Source organism: Hakea prostrata, chromosome 3 (genome assembly GCF_041222555.1).
Source record: "Hakea prostrata isolate BN-2017 chromosome 3, UWA_Hpros_2, whole genome shotgun sequence".
NCBI lineage: Eukaryota > Viridiplantae > Streptophyta > Magnoliopsida > Proteales > Proteaceae > Hakea > Hakea prostrata.
The window spans coordinates 2,562,684-2,584,087 of record NC_142602.1 but is presented as its reverse complement, the minus strand read 5'-3'; the positions used below and the strand labels follow the sequence as shown (position 1 = coordinate 2,584,087).

General features: G+C 39.5%; 5 protein-coding genes and 1 non-coding gene across 14 annotated transcripts; 2 read left to right on the top strand and 4 right to left on the bottom strand.

The window, feature by feature from the left end:
• The first annotated feature begins 32 nt into the window (after window positions 1–32).
• On the top strand, window positions 33–2,639 carry LOC149019987 (chlorophyll a-b binding protein 7, chloroplastic). The gene is made up of 5 exons (XM_089147983.1): window positions 33–161; window positions 297–488; window positions 597–634; window positions 1,668–2,179; window positions 2,277–2,639. Exons 1-5 carry the CDS (start codon window positions 106–108, stop codon window positions 2,292–2,294), a joined length of 816 nt encoding a protein of 271 aa, XP_089004109.1. The 5' UTR covers window positions 33–105; the 3' UTR covers window positions 2,295–2,639.
• A 1,785-nt stretch (window positions 2,640–4,424) lies between these two features.
• On the bottom strand, window positions 4,425–5,022 carry LOC149019986 (chaperone protein dnaJ-like protein). The gene has a single exon (XM_089147984.1). It carries the CDS (start codon window positions 4,916–4,918, stop codon window positions 4,628–4,630), a length of 291 nt encoding a protein of 96 aa, XP_089004110.1. The 5' UTR covers window positions 4,919–5,022; the 3' UTR covers window positions 4,425–4,627.
• Window positions 5,023–5,288: 266 nt separating this feature from the next.
• TRNAL-AAG (transfer RNA leucine (anticodon AAG)) lies at window positions 5,289–5,369 on the bottom strand. The gene has a single exon. It is a non-coding gene; the product is annotated as a tRNA-Leu (tRNA).
• Window positions 5,370–5,594: 225 nt separating this feature from the next.
• On the bottom strand, window positions 5,595–11,854 carry LOC149019984 (oxidoreductase, 2OG-Fe(II) oxygenase family protein). 2 transcript variants are annotated; one of them, XM_089147981.1, is made up of 7 exons: window positions 11,585–11,854; window positions 11,342–11,493; window positions 9,658–9,872; window positions 8,106–8,244; window positions 7,849–7,915; window positions 7,632–7,753; window positions 5,595–6,659 (listed from the first exon to the last, which is right to left on the bottom strand). In XM_089147981.1, the coding sequence occupies exons 1-7, from the start codon at window positions 11,689–11,691 to the stop codon at window positions 6,520–6,522; spliced, it is 942 nt and encodes a 313-aa protein (XP_089004107.1). In that variant the 5' UTR covers window positions 11,692–11,854; the 3' UTR covers window positions 5,595–6,519. The 2 variants fall into 2 exon arrangements, with proteins under 2 accessions (XP_089004107.1, XP_089004106.1); XM_089147980.1 differs by having other exon boundaries at window positions 5,597–6,659; window positions 9,658–10,013.
• Window positions 11,855–13,086: 1,232 nt separating this feature from the next.
• Window positions 13,087–19,261, top strand: LOC149019983 (uncharacterized). Of its 8 annotated transcripts, none has more exons than XR_016172133.1 (6): window positions 13,096–13,550; window positions 14,132–14,235; window positions 15,617–15,730; window positions 16,335–16,418; window positions 17,062–17,625; window positions 17,775–19,261. XR_016172133.1 is itself a non-coding variant. In XM_089147978.1 (5 exons), the coding sequence occupies exons 1-5, from the start codon at window positions 13,280–13,282 to the stop codon at window positions 17,829–17,831; spliced, it is 627 nt and encodes a 208-aa protein (XP_089004104.1). In that variant the 5' UTR covers window positions 13,095–13,279; the 3' UTR covers window positions 17,832–19,261. The 8 variants fall into 8 exon arrangements, 5 of the variants coding, with proteins under 5 accessions (XP_089004102.1, XP_089004101.1, XP_089004104.1 ...); XR_016172131.1 differs by lacking the exon at window positions 17,062–17,625 and having other exon boundaries at window positions 13,101–13,550; window positions 17,775–18,407; window positions 18,498–19,261; XR_016172132.1 differs by lacking the exon at window positions 17,062–17,625 and having other exon boundaries at window positions 13,101–13,550; window positions 17,775–18,628; window positions 18,724–19,261.
• Window positions 19,262–19,297: 36 nt separating this feature from the next.
• LOC149019982 (glucuronoxylan 4-O-methyltransferase-like protein (DUF579)) lies at window positions 19,298–20,627 on the bottom strand. Its single transcript, XM_089147974.1, has one exon. It carries the CDS (start codon window positions 20,579–20,581, stop codon window positions 19,601–19,603), a length of 981 nt encoding a protein of 326 aa, XP_089004100.1. The 5' UTR covers window positions 20,582–20,627; the 3' UTR covers window positions 19,298–19,600.
• Between the last annotated feature and the right edge of the window lie 777 nt (window positions 20,628–21,404).

Sequence of the window (21,404 nt, the reverse complement as noted above, 5' to 3'; positions counted from 1 at the left end):
CGGTTCATGTCCTCTTCTATAACTTGACACTCTCCACTTCCACTCCAATTAAACAATCAATCTCATTGGCACCGCTGATCAGGTAAAGGGTGTGCCTTCCCAGAAATGGCTTCCGTGTGTGCTTCTTCTGCTATCGCTACTGTAGCTGTCTCCTCTTCCAGGTGAGTTCTCATCATCACCAAACCGATGTTGAATTACCAGAGTTGAGAGTTGTGTAGAGGAGTTTTTTCTTAAGCTGTTGATTTTATTATTACACACTTTGTTTTACTTGTTGATGTGCATGAATCTCTCTTCAGCTCTCAGAAGAATGGGTTTGTGGTGGGAGCAACGAAGGCTTCTTTCCTTAGTGGGAGAAAACTAAGAGAGAAGAGGTCAACTACTGCAACAGTAGCAGGACCAAGATCTTTTTCCGTTTCTGCAGCAGCAGCTGATGCTGATAGACCCCTCTGGTTCCCAGGCAGCACTCCTCCTCCATGGCTTGATGGCAGGTCAGCTCTGGACATCCATATTATACTCTCTCTCTTTTGTTCGTTCTCTTGTATTTTTCTCGACTAGATTAGTAACAACTTCCATTTGAATCCCATTGACGGAGGCAGTCTTCCGGGAGATTTTGGCTTCGACCCACTTGGTCTTGGTAAGTAAATGATCAGATCTTTCACATTTTATGTAAAAAATTTGAAGGATCGAGTTTCTCTTCGACCACATCATCAAAGAGAAATCTTAGGTAGAGCATTTGACCTTTGTAATTTGAGTCTAGATCACCTCTTCTTTAGGGGAGCCTTCGATGATTTTTCACCATACATTTTGTGTGGGGCTTATGTCTAAATATAGATAAAATAACTCGAAGATGAGACTCTAATATTTAGACATGAGTTCCACACAAAATGTGTGGTGAAAAAGCATTGGGGGAGCACTATGGAGGTGATCTGACTCATAATTTGAATTAGAGAAGGGTAATCTAGACTTCTATTACTATAGGAAAGAGTTAATGAACAAACCATTTGTCTAAAAGTCCAATCATGAGGTCACATCACGGTAAATAAATTGAGAAAGGTATTCTATTAGTCGGGTAGAAGATTGTGCTCCTCTCACACTTTTCCACCACACAATTAGGGGAGAGATTTATCTTGAGTATTAATAAAATGAACTTTCAATACTCAAAGATGGAACCCACTCCTAAATGTGTGGTGGAAATGTGTGAGGGGAGCACAATCCTAGGATTCAAAATCCTCTATCTGTTGAGATTTCCAGATTCATACCTTGAATAATGAAAATCTTTCTTTACAAGATTTATGCAGTGATTTGGCATTATGATTGGACTCTTGGAAGAATGAGTCTCACCATTAACTTTTTTTACTTTTTACTGATAGAAGTATAGGTACCCTTGTCAATTAATTCAGATTTCATAAGAAGAGATTCTCTTTCAACAATGGATGAAAGACAACCTGGTCCTAAGGAAAAGGAATGAAACTATATATCTCACTTTACATGTTTCATCAAATGTTATCATTGATATGTTTTAGAAATATTGTCACGGTGGGATAGTCCAAGAAATTCCTACTTCTTGGAGTTAAACCTCAATAGGGGTCATTAAGACACACATCCATTTTTCATTTTGGAGCAATGCTTGCATGGATGATTGTTTATTACGATGGGATCTTTAACAGGATCTGACCCAGAAAGCCTGAGATGGAATCAGCAAGCAGAGCTTGTGCATTGCAGATGGGCAATGTTAGGTGCTGCAGGCATCTTCATTCCCGAATTGCTGACTAAGATTGGGATCCTCAACACCCCTTCATGGTACACTGCTGGAGAACAGCAGTATTTCACAGATACAACTACCCTCTTCATTGTAGAGCTCATCTTCATTGGTTGGGCTGAGGGCAGACGATGGGCTGACATTATTAAGCCTGGATGTGTGAACACGGATCCAATCTTTGGCTACAAACTCACCGGTACCGAAGTTGGTTATCCTGGGGGACTCTGGTTTGATCCACTTGGTTGGGGGAGTGGTTCACCTGAGAAGGTCAAGGAGTTGAGGACGAAGGAGATAAAGAATGGACGGTTAGCTATGTTGGCCGTAATGGGCGCATGGTTCCAACACATCTACACAGGCACTGGACCCATTGACAACCTCTTTGCTCATCTTGCTGACCCAGGCCATGCCACCGTTTTCGCTGTAAGTACACATCTCAGACTTCTAATAGGTGCACATATCTAGAGTACGGATCTGCTTAATTACCAGGAATTAACACTGGTTGTGGTCTTCCTTTCAGGCTTTCACTCCCAAATAAAGAAACAAAAGAAGATGGATCGATTCACATGGGAAGAAATCCAATATCTTAGCGTAAATCTTACTGAGGATAATTTTGTGTGGAATCTGATTATGTCTAAGCATGGATTCGCAATGTACAAATACTTTGCAACCCAATCTGGTTCCCGTCTGAAGTAGAATGCCAGAGTTCTGGAGTAGTTTAGGTCCACAAATTTGTTACCATGTGTATTGGTGTGAGCTACGGTTTGATCTAGTGTTCTTCAACCTCCCAAAAAAAACTGAAAAAAATATTGAAGTTGCATAGCAGCAGCTTGAAGTAATGCACTATGAGAAACAATGTTCAACAGCAACCAGTTTCTGTAAATTTTGTCTACTCAAGCCTATGCATTTTCTGTTTTACAAAAATTTAGTTCTTAAAAGGCAGGTTGGGGTATCTTTGAATTCTGGTTGTTGGGTTGATAGAAGCCAGCTTCTCTGGTAGCCAGAAGGTGTTTTCAAACTAAATTTGCCCGCTTGAAATCTACCTTCTCCAGCGCTAAATGTCCGTATGCTTGCCTCTCCTCTGCTTCTTGGGTTTATGTCTGTTTAGGTAGGTGAGACAACACACTCAAAAAATTCAATTGGATTTATAAGCTTTAGCTCCTCCAATTGCTGTGGGTCAACTGTGCTGGTGCCTCCTGAGCTACAAGTAGAATAGGGAAATTATCTCAGATTGGAAGGCAAGATCCAGATAGCTGACTCCATTTAGTGTATAAGGCTTGTGTTGTTCTTATATCTCGCATTGGAGGTTAGAAATTGCAGAATTGAATATATGTAGTTAGAACTTCTGCTGCTCAAACTTTAGAAAAATCTGGGTCATTGGTGGTTGATGCTTCCGGACCAGAAATGAGAGAGAGAATTGTTAAGGTCCTCTCTCAAACTAGAGCAAATCTGGGTAATCTGTGGCCAATGCTTCCTGACCAGAAACGAGGGAAAAGGAATGGTAATGTTCTCCGTGGCTACTTCTCAAACCTTAGCAAAACGTAGGTTATCTGTGGCTGATGCTTCTTGACCAGAAATGAAAGAAAAGGAAATCATAAGGCTTCTTTAACACCAACCACGGATGACAAGCAGTATCTGAGCGTTTAGCCTCTTCTCTATGAAATATATATCACTTTCTAAGACAGCAGACTACAGAAAGGAAACCATATTGTTGCATCTGCCAAGCCATTAGAGTGCATTGTTAATGAAACTAGGTTACAAGATCTGAACGTTATTACTGTAGTCTAAAACCACCATGTACCTTAATGAGAATGATACTAATACTTTCAACTACTTAAAACACTCAAATGAATCGACACCCAAATGCTGAAACTAGCTAAAAAGATATACACTTTTTTTCTTTTAGCAGCAGTGCTGTCAAGATTGGTCTGATTGGTCGATTCTGATGGACTCCAATCCAGTTCTAAAAGATTTGATTCAAATTAGCCGGGGCTGGTCTTGATTCCAATTGATATAAAATGACTCAATCGGTAGGTTTAGGAATCTGCAGACCAAGTTCAAGATTTTAAGACCTCGCTGACTTCTGTGCTGTGTAGGTTCACCTATTTATGCCTGGCCAACCATTTCTTTCTCAGTGGCCACCATTGTGCTGGGATGGTAAGATATTTGAGAACCTCTACCCTCAGTGGGGCCAAGAGGTACAGATCTCCACCATACAAGCCAAGAACCACTTGAGCAAGCAAAAGCATCTGTTTGACTGTAGAGGCCTCAAACTATGCTAATCGCAGGAAAAATGCAATTGCACAATTTACTTGACCTTCATCCTTTTTAGGTCATGTTATTGTGAATTTCAGCTAAGCCTACCATTATTCTTTGTTGGGTTGTGCTTCTTTAGCCCTTTGGGTTACCAACAGAACATTTTGGTCTAAGCTTCTGAGTTCTGAAATCCCCAACAGAAACAGCTCAGCTCTCTAGTTCACACTGTCAAGAACTTCATACAAGAAGATCAAGGTTAAGAATGTCTAATATACATTCTCAGCGTAGATTCTAGAAATTCTGGAATTCTCAATCAAGAGCTACAACCATACATCATACATGCTCAATCATCCAAATAGACTTAGAAAACCCATTAAAATATAACGCAAAGATTTCTTGGGAAAGACAGATCTTCATAAACCAATTTCTTCATTAAAACTGGAGTATAGGCATCAAAGCCGAATAATTCTTACAACCCGAATAACAGGCTACAATAATTTCTCAGGAATACAAGCTAATCAAGTTATAGTTAAGAAATTTTAATTTGAGAAGGTATGAAGGAAACATAAATACAAGGAAAAACTATAATAGGAATCCCAATTTAAACTGAAAGAGTTATGAGGGACCATTGGAACGACGAACTGAGAGTTGTGCAGGGATGGGTCGACCGGTGCCAGTTCCGCCGCAGCTACTACAGGCCATTCGGCCGGAACCAGAACAAGTCCGGCAACCAGCGTCGCCGTCCGACCAGCGAGAACACATGCAGGCAACTCGTCCGGTACCGTTGCAACTCGGGCACCTGGGCAACTGACTCGCCATCGGCTTCTCCATCACTGATTTCACCAGTACAGCACCTGCCAACACACCGAGCCCTGTAGCGATTTGAGACGCCATGATCGGACTCATATTCTCTGATTCGCTTTTCGTTCAATCCAGAGGGAGAATTCCTATTTCTGAAGATGAGAGAATAAATATTCTTTTCTTCGGTAGATTTTGTTGAATTATTCTCCTCAATTTTATACGGCGAGAGACCAACCAAGTGGTTAGTGAGCTGAACACGTAATCGTTTTGGATTGTAGCGAAGATGTTTTCTGGGTTTCTTCTTCTTCTCTCCTTTCTTTCTTGGCCTTTTCGGGTTGGGTGTTTCTTCTCTCCTTCATCTTCATCTCCTGTGGAGGTAATCAGGAGTTGGATGGGTATCTAGGTTTTCATCATCTGATTCTCATCTGGCGGTTGAAAAAAAAAACCAGTAAAATTCAAAATAAAAAAAATATTTTGTTGAGAGTGGGATTTGAACCCACGCCCTTTCGGACCAGAACCTTAATCTGGCGCCTTAGACCAACTCGGCCATCTCAACTTTTTGTTTAATAATTTAAAATAATTTTATAATAAAATAATAATCTGAGATTTAACTTTGTCCAACACATTCGACCTTCAACGGTAAGAAGGAATTAAATGCAGTTTATCTTTTCAAGCACCTGAACAATACCTTCTCTTATCGCAATTTATCGTATAAAAAAATTAATGCTCATTGTCTATGATAATCCATTTTTAACTCGTCTTAAACATGAATCATTCGTTAATAATTAGTACGGCCATTTTCGTGAAACCATGAAGAAGACAAAATCCGTCCATTAATAGATCTCTCATCTTCATCTTCTATCTCCGGTGATCACGTCATCTCTTTTCATTTCTTTGTCTGGGTGAATCAACATCTGCTGCTGGTGGAATTGCCAAAAACAACGCATTCAAGGTCAAGGAGTAATCAATTTTGTTCTTAGGTTCGGCTAGGGTCAGTATATTGAATCTTTCTATGGATCACTTGATCTAGAACTGTTGAGCCTTCAACCCTTTCTACGACCATCTGAAGAAGCATTGGCCTAGGCCTCTTTTGTCAAAATAAACTTAACACAGTCACCAATTTCAGTTGTGTTTAGGCTTTCTGATGGGGCTGCTGAGCAAATTCGATTAGCTGCCATGGAAAAAACTTATGCAGACCTAGTGACGAAGCAAACCTGGTGCAATGGACTTGGCACAATCAGGAGTTTGCATGGGCAAGGTAGATGCACAAGACAACTTGCTTGATAAGCAATATGAGTATGCGAATCACCTGCCATGCTCGCCGGCAGCAGTTCCAAGTTTCCAACCTTGACAAAACATGGCCGCAAGGAGCAAGTCTTGTCCGTAAACATCTGAGAATGACGGCATTTACTATCATCATATTGGCTTTGCCTGAGATGCCTTGCCAAAGCCCTTGCAAAGCTGAGCCAGAAGGTTTCAAGACATCAAGTCTACAGAATGAGCATTCAATCCTGCATCTCATTGCTAAGGAAAAGAAAACAGTAATCTGACAATACCATTTCAGCAGAACCTAATATGAAGAGTTAAAAATTAGTTGAGGCTTTTATTTTCTATTCTCTTTTTCTTTAACCCGACAGGCGTCAGTTCAACAGAATAAATTCTCAATTTGAAAATAAAATTTCAAAATTTTCTTGAAGGACTAAAACTTAGAAGACTTGTCTGATATTGATATTGATTCTTGAACTTAGGATATATTCCCTAAGATAACTATCTTCTTGGTTTGAAAAATGCATTGCAAGGGGAGCAACTTCAGCACTTTCTGTGTCTGTGAAGATACGAGGAACCCCTGCAAAACAAGACCAAGGAGAGGTAAGCAATCCAGACAAAGAATATACCGGTTGATGAAAATCAAATAAAAACATACTTCAAATTGACAATTCTAAGCATAAGCTACAAATTGCAGTGCAAATGACAGTGGGCCAGAGATTTTGGCTTCATTGAGTCGTGCATATGTGGGTGTTATTCAGGCATCCCTCCTAATTGCAGATTGAACTACAGTCAAATGGAAGGATATTTGTTTCTCAGTGGTGCTCTAATCAGTTTGGGAACCCTAAAATGTCCATTGAAGAAAACATATCACAAAATAGGCCACAGAACGTCTAGAATGTGTCCTTCCAAGAAACTCTACACATACTCCAAAGGATCTATTTTCCAAAACCACATCTGGCCTCCTGATCTTCAGGAAAATCCAATTCATATTGGACATTGAGAGGAAATGGAAACTGTCTATGAAAAAAAAGTTTCAAGGAACAGGTGGTCCATAGCTTCAAAGAAAATTATTAGACCTAAAAGTTTCTACCATTACAATCTTGACAAACCTATTGTCAAAGGGCAAAAAAATTGGGAAAGGGATCTTCAGCTTAGAAATCCGTCAAGTACAGGCAGTACATATATATAGAAATGAAATGGAAAAACACTTAAACTACATCAAGCCATTGCATTGCTAATTTCTTTTTTGGTTGATCACAAAATAGAAGCAAGAAATTGGATACATGAGACTTTAACTCATAAGGTAAACTCAGTCTAACATTCAAAGGTTACTAAAGGAGGATCAAAAGAAGGGTAGCCTTAAGTCAAATCAGCCTATGCATTAAGAGCTTGTGAATCTACATGAATGTTGATCCCATATTGAACCTGATACACAATATTAACTTCAAGAGAGAAATTATAGAATATACTGGGTTTCAGAAAAGAGAGCATTTTCTCCTGTTCGCCAACATAACTATCATGTTCTAAAGAGCAGAAAGGTAGTACTAACCATGGAAGCATTCCCTTGCTTCTCCAGCCATGAGTACAATATCACCACTTCGAAGAAACATTGGTATTGGAGGATCCTCCCTAGACTTTCCCCCCAGTAGAAAAATAGCCTTGCAGCCCAAACTGAGAACAAAAAAAGTAAAGAATACATAAATATATACAGACCCTAAAACAAAATTTGGGAATGGAAAAAAAAACCCTCTTATACAACAAAATACCTGATGCTTACTATAGGTTTACTCCAATCTGCTTCCATGTCATCCAGGTGGCCTCCAAGCATGTCTCCTGATGAAACATGAATATCAGATGGAATTCTTACAACTAAGACTAAGAAAGCTCTTTTCATTCATGGGAGCCAAACTCTTGAAAAGAATCAATAGCAATATTCTATCATAAAAAATACAACATTAGACACATAATCATTGCTTCTATAAGCTAACTAGGCTTGAAAATGTATGGACCATATCATGCATACCTAAACCAAAGTAATTAACAATTGCAGCTTCAGGCTGGAAATCTTCCCCTGTTGGCATAGCAGGTACTGCCATTCTACTAGCAAGTTCGCAAAGTGCCTCTGGGATCTTGTTATGTGGGAGAGAAACATCGTAGTTCCGCTGCACCATGAACATGATAAAGAAAAGACAAATCATGAGCAGCATCCATTACTGAATTACATACATGCACAAATTCATAAACGTACTCTTAGGGACATGGGGTGATTTTGTGGTTCCATGATGCAGGGTATAAGATATAAATGACAGGGTCTGGTTCCTCATTGAAGCAATTTTACTAAACCAGGCCACGCATGTGATTGGAGTTATTTTGTAACCTTCAATTACTTTTCATATTTGGGAGTTTTGGATAGAGTTAGAAACCTAGGAGAGTATATACTTAGTTTCTTTGTTTGAATAATCCTCCAGTTCCCTTGTTTCCTTAAGAGTCGGTGTCAGTTGGTAGCACCTATTTGTACATTGTAATAGATATTCTCATGAAATGCAATGAATGAAAGTTTGAGTTTGAGATTCCCCACAGGTCAATAGTCCAAGAATGATCCACTAAAATCAAAGCACGGATCTGTCTTGCATTTCACATCAATGGTTTTACATTTATGATCCTAAGAGCACTTTATGCCAAGATCCAAAACCCCTGATACAACTTTGTATCCATTGTAGACAGCTAAATCCATGAAGTCATGTTAGATTTCTTGGTCATTGTCTTGGCTAAAATCTTGGAAGTGTACTTTTTTGGTGGGGGTGGGGGTGTGGGGTGGGGTGGGAAATATCAGCTTGAACATTATGCCTTCGCTGTTTACTGAACAAAGTACATGGTTCCACACATCCAGATATGACCAACCACATTTATGCCCTAAAAGAGTCAGGATATGATTAAAATTATCTAAATGGAAACTTCGTCCTCTAAGAATAGGACCATGATTGAGGCAAATCCATAATTTCATATAGCTTCATCAAAAAATCCACTATCTTATGGTAGACGAAAGAGACTGATAAGAAAGATCATAGAAGAAGTTCGACTATTGTAAAGATTATCGAAGGTAAGTAGACTGATTAGTCTGGCTCAAACAGCCATTCTTGTCCAATATTAGGACAGATGATCCATGAGATGTTTCAGGGTTTCGACAAACCAATTTGATGGGTCCAGTCGGTCTCTCTATCTCAAGTTACTTAAACATCAACATAATTTGGGAGCAACAAAGATTCCATTTCTTGCATTCTTATTGGCCATGAGTACAATTTAATTTGAAATTCCAAGCAACATTGTTCTTCAATAATAGTGATCGAACATTGGACTCAGCATTTTACCCTCCATATTTCTCCATGTTGCCCAAACTCATAATAATCCATAAGTCTCAACTATGCCTAGTGTAAATCCACATTCAACTCTCATAAAAGTCAACAAGAAAAATAGTTTTTCCTTATTAACATAATCATCCATAAGCCTCAGGCTGCTATATCCTACAAGCTAGCTTATGGGAACAAAGAATTATATATGCAAATCTGAATACTGACCTTTGACCAGTCAAATTGCAGTCCAAGAGTACTCCACCTCAACTTCCGCAAAAGAACAGAAGCCGCAATTGATCTGCTTGAATCCCCCCGTGGTATTCCAACAGTTTCATCACAAAATTGCCACTTCGACTCCAAACTTCTGTCAACATAATCAGGTTCAGATGCCCCATCACTGGCTAAACTCCCAACCTCAGCAAATACCTTCTTATTCTGAGCTGCAGTGAACAAATCAGGGATAGGCCCATAAATTGCATTGTGGTTCGTTCTGTTGGGAGGCTGTGGGAAACTTTTCAAGCTATCCCTAATCCAAAGGCATTGTTCTTCAATACTCAATGCTTTAGGAATAAAATAAAATCCTGAAAATTTTTGATTAAGTACAAATCATCATAGATGCTATAAAAAAAAGATCTGCACTAAAATACAGAAATTACAGAATAGCAGAACATATCACCAATCTATAGGAGCAAAAAATACAGTTGACAATATGAGTGACTAGTGTTGCAGAATATTAGAACCAAAAGCTTCATCTAGTCAGCAGTCAGAGTTAAGAATTCAACAGAATTCTGAATTATGAGCAGTGGTAGAGTTTCTAATTGACACTTTACGCCTGCTAAATGGGGAGGCCTAGTATACTGGGTATGGCCTTTTTCAGTCCCAGCCCTCAGAAAGGCCAAGATCAAAACTCCACCCTAGACAAAAATCCATGCCAGCTTATACAGTCCGTAGTTTGAAACATATCTACCAATGTTTTACTGTCTACAGAGAGAAGACTCAGGCAGTGTCTGTGCCCAGTGGACCATCTTTCTAACACAGCCAGCCAAGGAGATGGCTGGTGAATAGGCGGAACTTACATCTGTAAGCATCCAGATCCTCTATAGTCATCATCCTTCTAGCCACTTCTCGTGGCATTTTCTATCAGTCCATCTCAGAACCTGAAGGTCCTACAACAAATGATAGTAGTGTAGCTTTCTACTAGCATATTTAAAATATAAGGAGGGGTGGACAACAAAATGAAGAAATAATAGCAAAACATTTCTTATTTTCTATCCTAGATTCCCCTCATCTTCTGTTTCTCTTCGGTTCAGCTTTCAACCTTGAACAAAAATTGATTTATTGGGCGACTTTAGATCAACCCAGCAATGATGAATGGTCAATAGACATACAGTGGGAGAGGATGTTGTACTTGGGCATGTCTTTCGAAGACAAACCTTGTGGCTGTCTTGGCCTCCGCTGTATAGGAAAAGGTTTCTCTCATTGCTCTAACAGATTTGTGAAACAATACCAATTTACGTTTTCTCTTCGTCTTGGATTCCACAATTCTGTTTTGGGGGGTTTGGTGGGGGGCGGTTTTTGTTACCATGTCCAACTGAGCAAAACTCTGAAGTGTCCCAACATTGGTCAATAAACAAGTACAATGACAACTCCAGAGGCTCGTAGGGTTCTTTTAACTCAAACACTGTTCCACAAGAACCCAATTTGCACTATTTGGGGAGCTTACAGTCTTAAGAAATGTTGGAACATACATCCAAACCATAGATGTTAATAGATTTAACAAGGGAACATAATACTTACTGCATATGGTAGACAAACCATGGCTGATGACAACAAATTCATGGCGTCGAGGAAATCTGAGGCATTAGAGAAGGGGGACAAAAAAAAAAAAAAAAGTTTATATTATTTTTACCAGGACGGTTTTCGATACAGAACACTGGATAATTGAAGTCGGACTGAAGTTTGAAGATTCCAGGAGCTGTCAATGCATTGTGGTTGAATGAATCAAGTACGGACTTGAAATCGATGACATCCGACAAATCCACTTGTTTAGGTTTTTTTCCTCTGAGATGAGAAAATTGAATTGAAGTTTAATATGGTTGTAAAACTGAAGAAATAACATAAGCAGGGAAGCTGAGAGCTTGAGAGTGAAAACCTCTTAGAAGACTTGGAGCCGTTATCGTAGTATAGCTTGTATTTTTTCTCAGCTCTCCTGAAAGCGGTTCGCTCCGAATCGTCGGAGACTCGGTTGGCTTCATACATTCTTTTTTCTACGGTCACGCCAACACAAGAGTTAGCCCCCCTTATTGCCTTCTCCTTTTGCCCATGTCGGCCATCGTGATCGTTTAACGGCCGACGGATCCCAGAGTCGGACGACTCAGGAGCCAGGAAGCAAATAACCAATGTAGCCTTCACTGATCGTTAAAATCCGAAACGCATCCATTTCATTCAAACGTAAGAAATAAGGTTTCAAATATTGAAACCGTTTAACCATACCGAACCGTGTCATCTAAAACTCAAAATTACGCGGTATGATTTCGGTTTTAGGTACGGTATGTATTGAAACCGTATCGAATTGATACCGTACCAAATTAAATAATATAAATGTAATTTTACAATTAAAACACTTTACCTTACCCTATTATTTTTAATTCATTGTTTTAGTTTTTTCGTTCCGTCCTTCACTCCTCTTTTTATATTTACTTGTTTTGACTCCATTAATATCATATTCTATCGATTGTTTGATCGCAATTTCATTAGGATCTTAATGAACTAATAACAAAAGTGGCATGGGTTCGTTCGTACTAAAATTGTACCACACTAGATACCGCATTTAAACCGTTTTCAAACACCGATTTAATACCTAACCGTTTTTGCAAATATTGAAACTTTACCGTACCGTGTAAATTCGGTACGGTATAGTTTGGTTTCCAGTATTCAAAGTTTGTATCATATCAAATTACCGAAACTGTAATAATTGACATCCTTAGTCACAACTATGGATCAACCAAATCATATTTGAGCTTGGTTGATGTTGGATTCAATTGATTTAGGGTCAATTCATCCAAATCGAGTTTAAACCGTGTTGTATACAAGGAACCAAGGCTGCAACAAGATCGGGCTGGGGTCGAATTTTTGCAATCCCAAGTTCAGCCCTATATATTTTAATATAAATTCATTCTTGCCCTAACCCAAATTCAGGGCCAAATATTGTTGTCACTGACCTTAAGCCTTGCAGGCCAAGCCAAGCTCATTCCCTCGCCCTGATTTGCTCTGTCCTTAGCTCGTTGACCCTATCCTTGGCCTTGATTGATCCTATATTTGGCCTTGATTGGCTATATCATTGTATTTGTTCCTAATTCATTGAATCAAGTATCATAGACAAAATTAAGGCTATGATTATGATTATAATTAAAATTAGGACGGGTCAAGACAGGTCCATTGAACCAAAGAGTAATCCCAAGCCATCTCTTAGCCTTAGTTAGGGTCAAAATATCTAACATGTCTTTAGGGCTAAAATCTAACTAAAGCCCGCTCAGAGAGGGCTCAGTGCTGGTCAGGGCTGTTAACGTGAAACTTGCACTCTAATTAGAAACGTTGGTCCAATTGCCATGAGACCCATGACAAGGGAATAGATCCCAGCCGTACGTGTTAAGACTCTGGACTCCGAAGGAACGCATCTAAAAGAGAGTGGTATTGCCCCCATCCATCTTGAGTTCGTCTCCAAATTGGCGGGGATATTTGTGAAAGAGAGAGAGAGGAAAACTGAAGGTCACAGAACGACCTGAAACCTGCAATTTCCAGGGTTCGTGATCAATTACTAACAGAGGACGTCGGAAAGTGGTCAGTGATGATGGCCGGCCGGATTGTCTTCCGTTCCGTGACGGAGATGTGGTTCCCGCTGCATCCCAGATCCACCTCAGCGCCTTCTTCGTCGTCGTTTGCGCTTTCCTGTGCACCTTTAACGCCAATTTCAATTTATGGAGCTAGGGCTGGGTGCCGGGGATTTCACAAGTTACCAGTGGCTCACGTGAATTGCTCCAGTGGCGAAAGCTCTTCGTCCTCCCATTGGCAAGACGAGCAAGGTCCCCCTCAGGAAGCTGTCCTCAAAGCCATTTCAGGTTAGAGTTCCGCTCTGCTCTGCGTTTGTGTGTGTGTATCTATATATATATATTTTATCGTTGTTCACTTCGCCCCTCTTTCAGCTCTTAACGTGTTGTCATGTATCAAAGGTTCCGTCATTTATTATCCTGAATTGATAGTTGTTTCAACAGTAGATGTTGTTAATATGATGTTTGGCAGTTCAGCGGTAGTTCAATCACAAGACTCATCAAGGATTTTAGAAGGGGAAAAAAAAACAATTGGTGCGGAAATTTTAGGTTTAATTTTATAGGACGCAGGTCCAGCGATAAGCATGTTATTTTTAAGCAGTTCATGCTAATTGCCACCCATTTACGCCTAACCGCAAAACTCCCCACCCCCAAAAGGGAAAAAAGAAGGAAGAACGTCTTTCTTCAGCATGGTAGATTCAGTGATTCAGATTATTGTTCTCTTAGAATATTGAGTCTCCTTGCTCTCACATTCCTACTCCCCTTCCCCACTTCACTTGGGATGGAAATGTCTTGCACGTCATTGATTAATTGCTAACATTTTACTTAATTTTATTGGCTTGTTCACTTAAAATTCAACCTTTTGAATTCAGAAGTTTCAAAGACAGAAGGAAGGGTGGGACAAACCACAAATGTTGTTATTGGAGGTACAGTCTCTGATGATTCGACAAAAGAATGGCTCGATCTAGATCAGAAGGTTATATGTTCACCTTTAGCCTCATACTCTATGATCTTCCTGTTTTAATAGTACTTATTTTTAATACTCTTGTTTATTTAGGTCTTCTCAATGCTTAAAATTGGAACTTCACTGTTAAATGATTTATACTAGCCTCATCATGTGTTGTGCATGATATAAATTCTTGTACAGTTGTACCCAGTTTCAAATATTGTCCCGCACCCACATATTTTGGTGGACAGCCCTCTATGACCCGTTTTATGAGATTCATGGTGGAAGTAGAGGGCTAATTCAGTTGACTTGACCCAGTGTGTCGACTTGTTTACCCGATTAGGACTCTGTCATCGTTGCAAAATTTGGAGATTTTTACCTTAGATTTTGGTTGAGAGTTTGTAGCACCATTTAGGGTGTTTTTTGAGAGATCTCCGTTGAAATCTTCTTTTGTGCATAGTGAAAGTTATTCTTCTTTGCCTGTGGATGTACTACATCACATTGGTGTTTGAAGTATGAAAATATGTGGGTTCTTTCATTGGGATATCATTGTACGGATGGTCTATCTTTAAATATTCATTCTGGAAGGACTTATGGTGCACCTAATTTCCCACCAATGGGACTAAAGTGGGAACGTAGTGAATTGAGGTTCCTGAATAATTGGTAGATGATGCTTCTCCTCTGCTGATGTCCTATATGAATGCTCCTTGACTTTTGAAATATCAATCTTTTGTAGACCCTATGACCACTTTGGTTAGAAGACAAACATGGTATGGGGAAGTGGTATGAGGGTATATAGAATGTTAAGTTCAATCTTCTTTCAGGCTCCTCCTGGATGCTGTGGTAAACCATCTTAAATCCACAAGTCCGTCTGGCACTGTTCCTTAAGAGTCCAGTTTTCCCTTCGTGCTGCATCAGTGGATGGGAATCTCTCGTTGATAGCCTATCCCAGGAGAGCGTAATATACTCAATTTTTCCAAGCTTAGGAAGTTCAGACACTGACTGTGCATGCTCTTACATTGCCTATACAGTTATAAGGTTTGGCCCGAGATCCTTATGGGTGTGAGCTTTTTGGGCAGTCTTTAGACTGAAACTGTGAAAGGTTGGGTAGCCTTAGCCTAGCAGTTGCACTTCACAAATACCAAACTGGACCATTTATATGGTGGCTGACAGCTAATGATTTGGTATTTTTAGGCTGAACAACTAAAAAGAATTTTTAGATATGAATGTTAAATATTCATGGATGTGTGACTTTATCTGCTTTGGGTTTCTCAGTATCTCCTGCCATCACCTTTAAGTGTGTAATTCAACGTCTATGATATGGATATCATAATTAGTCCTCATGTCATGCATAGTCCACCCACTATATGTACACTTCCTTACGCTAATATGTTGTTATTATACTTAACAGGTAAACTCATACCCAACAGTTAGGGGGTTTACCGCTATTGGAACCGGAGGTGATGATTTTGTGCAAGCTATGGTCATTGCCGTTGAATCTGTACTTCAACAAACAATTCCTGAGGTACATGGTGTTTCTGATATTCATAATAATTCTAATTCTAAAAGGAGAAAGGGTGATAAAATTTTAGGGGACAACTCTGTGCAATAAAGTCATTTGAGGTTAAGATGTTGATCAGTAGTGTGTTGTTGCTTTATGTTTTCTTTGTCAGATGACATGCTTTCTGGGGACAAAGCTGCACTACATCATATAACATTTGAAGTGAGTGCAGATCCCCTCCTGATGTGGTAAGCTCCCCATCCTTGATCCCACTTTCCATGGTGGGTCTGACTTGTAACACCAAATGGACAGTGGGACCCAGGGTGGAGAAGTTTCACACAGGGACAGTGTACCCACTGATGTAGAAATAATGAAATAGATGTATCAGTATGCATGTCTTTCAAAGGGCTGTTCCCGGTAATATTGATTAGCCTCCCTCCCTCCCTGACTCCCTCATTATTTTTATTTTATTTTATTTCTTCCTGGAAGTTGATATATGTACTTATTTGGGGGAATTGTTTTGGCATGTGTATCTATAAATGCACCCTCAATGTATTGTCTGTGTCTGAACTCTGTTGTTTAAGTTCAATGCCTTCTAATTAACACTGGCTTATGTCTCATGCGACAGGGCCATGTAACGCAGAAATTATCTTCAAGGGGCAAATATGTTTCTGTGAACATTGGACCTGTTAAAGTTGTCTCTAGTGAGCAGGTCTCTCTCTCTCTCTCTCTCACACACACACACACACACACACACACACAGATCCCTGCAGTCACTCACACACACCCACACCTCTTATGGGTTCATTTGGTGTAAAACAACATAGGGCTATGCCTCCGAACTTACAGTGATTGGTCTAGTTCCACAGTAAATCAGGTGAAAGTGATAAGCATCATGGATCTTTCATGAATTGATCCCCCAGATCCTACTCTTGAGATAATTTGAGTTAAAACTATTGTAGAATGCCAAATGAGCTATCAAGTTTTAGCATGGTATCCCATAGCATGAGTCTTTCATGGTATACCCAATGCATGAGCTCCCGTCACTGTTGAGTCTGGGGAGAGTAATAACATATGCAGCCTTTATCCTGCGTAATTTCCAGACATGAACTTGTGACACTTGGTCAAATTGGAGCAAGCTTACTGTTGCACCAAAGCCTTCCCTCTAGCATTAGGCAAAAGAACCTACATAATTAGATGCCTGATTTACATAATTTTGTTTTTCCTGTATGCTCATTTTGGAACTTGGGAACTCAAACCATAATGTAAGGGAAGATATTAAATTTAGATATGATTGGCTTTGGGTTGCAGTGATTCCTATTTGTAATAGATAATCTCATGTATCATTTCTGTAGAAAGTCCACATGTTCATTTGATGGAAGTGGAACCCAACCCAAAGAAGGGGATTTGCCGATTTGGTACATATGTTTCTTTGCAGTGTGCCATGATATCTAATTTTAAGAGAATGTATGTTTAGCTAATTACATATGCTTAGGTATAGTAACTGATAATTATCCCAGTAAAGTGGTTGTACTGGTCTGTGAGTTATGTTCACGGCATATTTTCCAAGTGAAAATAAAGAGTGGTTAATCATCTATCCAAATAATTCTTTGGCTGTTGATCCAAAGAGTTATATATTGGGTTAGCAGATTAAGGCTAAATAGAAAGAGATGGGGTTCTTGTTGGCTTGAAGATTTCAACCTTATTTGGTTTGAGTTTGATAAATATTAATCTACTTCAGGTTGGGTTCATGGATCTCTACATTTAATTAGATCTGTTGTTTTTCAGAGTGTAGTTCTCTAGGAAAGCGCCAGGAAAATAGAATTGGATTTCATCAATAGGCTAATCGAATATGTTCCACTACTATCATGGAAATGCATGAAAATGAATATGACATGATTTAAGTATTTTGTTTGAAGGTAATCACTCATTCGGTGTAAAGCTTAGATGTTTAAGATATCATGCAGCACAATGAAATCCTAAATTCCGTGTATATGATGGAAGAGTGGACCTCCGTGGATATTGAAGGATATTTTAGTGATAAAATGTTGATACTGTGTTTTTCCAGGTCCAAGCTGTATACAATGCCATGAGAAGAGATGTTCGGATGAAATATTTTTTGTAGGTGGCTTATGCTTTTTATATCATTTGTATATAAAACAAATGAATTGGGGCAGTGTTCAATTGCCATTCTTGGTCATATGTCTTCTTCTAAGATGTTTGTATTGGAAAGTCAGATTTCTCATTCTTTTAATAGTAAGGAACTTCATAGTCTAAATTTTATTTATCTGACAAACATCTGTGAAAAGGGAAAAATCCGATCTTGGTCACTTCTAAGCTCTTTCTTGCTATCTGCAGGGGATGCAAGTTGCATCCTATTGCTGAGTTATCCACCATGAAGCTTCTTTAGGTTGCTTCCCATCCAAAAATTAGCTTTGGAATCACTTTCTAACGAATTCCAAGACCAAGTTCATGCCCTATACTGAAATCCACCTGCTGCAGCCCAGTTGAGCCACTATTCACACTCAGGATCTTCTAACCCAAACCCTGCTGTAAGCTTGATGCGGGGAATCTTTCCTGTCTCTGTTACCTATATTGCATTTTGATGATTTTGAATTAAATTTTTTAAGTAGAAACTATTGCATACTCTTCTTACATGCAGCATGAGGATGCAGCTGAAAGTTATATAGCTTCTGATGAGGTATCTTGATATACTTTTGAATACCTCATGACATTCACAATGACAAAATCCTGTAGCCTGTGCATTTAGTTGATTTTTTTCATTTGTTAGATATTGTTTGGCTATTGTACATTGCAAGGATCACTAAACATAGGGTTTGTGCTACATCATGAGAACATGCTTGTCACAGTTGGGCCTACACTTTTCAGCACGGCATGAGAATGACCAACAGAGAGAGAAAAGTAATTGGATTTGAACTCTTGAATTGAATCCAAAACCGTAGAATTCAAGTCTCCCTTGATCCTAAAATGCCACTACTTCCTTTTTGTGAGACCAGATTTTCATCACAAAGGAGCTCCCATGAAAACCACTTCTCAGTCGTCTGATCTACATCATGGACCAGGTCATCCGTCGCATTCCCAAACGGTGCCTAGCTGTGTAGATTACAGCCATCTTCCCTGGTGCCTCTGGGCTGTTCCTCTTGGTCTATTGATCAGCACCACATCCCTCTTGCTTCCATATACTTCATTTGGCAGTTTGGCAGTGCCAATTTGCAGGTTGAGGCTTGGAGTGTCTGACAGAGACAGTGATTTCTATTTTGAAATTCATTTTTTGTCCATAGTTTGAGTAATCTTTGAAAAATAGACGATGAATAACTAAGGCTTTGTTGGTTGCAAGTGGAATTTAAGGGGAGGGAAGAGAAATTTCATATTTAAAATAGCAACTTAGTAATCATTTGTATTTGTTACTTTAAATAATTACGTATCTTTATATCATTCCATATTTAGTCATCAGATTTCACTTTACTCTGCATCCATTTTCCTTTGAGATCACTTTTTGAGCTTATCTCACCAATGAATCAATACATGGTATAAGAGGGTGATTTTGGTGATTCCATGGAATATAGGTGCAAACTGTGCAATTGAGTTTTTTTCACAACCTAAGAGGATGATTTACGTGATACCATTGCTGCCAATTCTATGGAATGGCACAACTAAACACTTCCTAATCAAATTTGAATTGGAGTTGGATTGATTTGCCTGTCAGCTGCTTCTTGTTTTCCAGTTTTCAAAACCTTGTCTAGAATTTCCTTGGTGCAAGAGAGTGAGAGTACGTATTATTTTTGCAAATAGCTGGAGAACTTTTCTTATTGCCTAAGATACTCTGTAAGAGTATTCACATCAAATGAATTTGTCTTGTGGAAAAGGCATAGATTACTGGATTTGAACTACTGAATTGGAGCAAAAACTAGTAGAATTCCAGTTGCCCTTGATCCTAAAATGCCAAAACTTCCCTTTAGATGAAACCAGGTTCTCATCACAGAGGTACTCCCAAGAAAACCACTTCTCAATTATCTGATCTACATCATGAACCAGAACATCCGTCATATTCCCTGCCCTTGCCATAACGCTGACTGTGTAGATTGCAGCCATCCTCCCAGGTGCTTCTGGGCTATCTCCTCTTGGTCCATCGATCACTACTACATCCCAGTTGCACTCATATATCTCCCTGGGTAGCTTTGTCAATGCCAATTTGCAGGTTGAAGCTTGGAGCGGCCTCGATTGAGGTGTGCAGGCAGAGTCTGTCCTGGCTTGTTTGAGGAGCTTGTATGCTTCTCCTGCAACAGTTGAATAGTCAACTTTGTAGATACGAGTGCTTTCAGAATTTGCTGAGAAAGCTCTGATCTTTTCTTGGTTATCTTCAAGAAAAACTGTAGTTCCACCTGCATTAAGAGAGGACAGTTGGAGGAACTGTGGTTGAAACCCAAATATTAGAAGGTTGCACGGTGCACTAGAGGAGAGAATTTTAGATAGAAGTCTGAGTTCTTTTGCCGAAAGGATGGCAGCAGTAGCAGGATCACGGTGTGCTGGAGTGTGCTGCGTATTGTTTATAGGGAGATCTGTGCATATGGGGGATGGAGATGAGCATTTGTTCAGGGTAATTTGAGGCAGAGTAAGATTTGCAGGAGAAGATGAAGTACGGATTGTGATTTTAAGCATCCTTAGTATAGTGATGGTAGAAAACATGAAGAAGAGGATGAGAATCGGCTTGATTAGACGGACTCTCATGCTTTTTGGTCGCTTTTCCTCCTCTATTTTGTTCTTCTCGTTGAGGTAATCTTTGTAACAGTTGAGGTACGCATCAACTGGTCGTTGCATTGGGAGGGAAGGCATCAACTTCTCTTTTTCTTTCATGTTTTACTACACGGTTGCTCTCTTTCATGGCGATTGGTGGTGTAGGTTATGGCGTTTACCAATCATTGACACTTGTTTTCTGCATATTGAGGTTTTGTAAAGATGAAGAAAATAATTTGCTTCTTTTTCAAGGAAGACCATTTTTTTAGGTTTAAGGCTATCATCTTCACCCACCGGATTCGGAAAAGGTCATCCCATATTTTGGCACTTGGTGTGGTTCTGGTAGTTCCTGCTGGGTCCTCTTGATAGTATTGAGTGAATTGCAAGACTGATACAAGTAGTAGTTGCCAAGGCGCTTTCTGATTTCCATTGAAATTCTTCCTTCTCTTTTGGAGTTCTCTCCTTTTTAGGCATTGTGATCTTAGAGGAAACCATCCAAGTGGGTAGAGTAAAATGTGAATTCCAAGTCATGCTTCTTGAAGCAGATTCGTCGGATAAAGTGGGAGTTTAAGAAGAAAAATCTGATTCGTCGGCATTGGTTGGGCGTACTAAGTTGACTGGAATTGGGATCAATCATGTTCTATTCGGATCTGAATCCTTGAATTTAAACCCAAATTGATCGATTTGATAATCTAATTCTGCAGGTAGATCATCTGCATGAGGCCATGTGTCTGCGGTCAAATGCATGGACACACACCCTGCTTGGACACAAAGTATATAGATCCTCTAATTCCCCATTTTGAACCTTGGTCCAGCCCGTAGGGTTATAGACATCATGTCAAATTTAAATCTCCTCATGTTCATAGAGGAATCGCTGGTTCTAGTCTCATCTCTTTTAGTTTCAGGATCTAGGTATTTTGCTGGATAATTTGACATGGCGGGG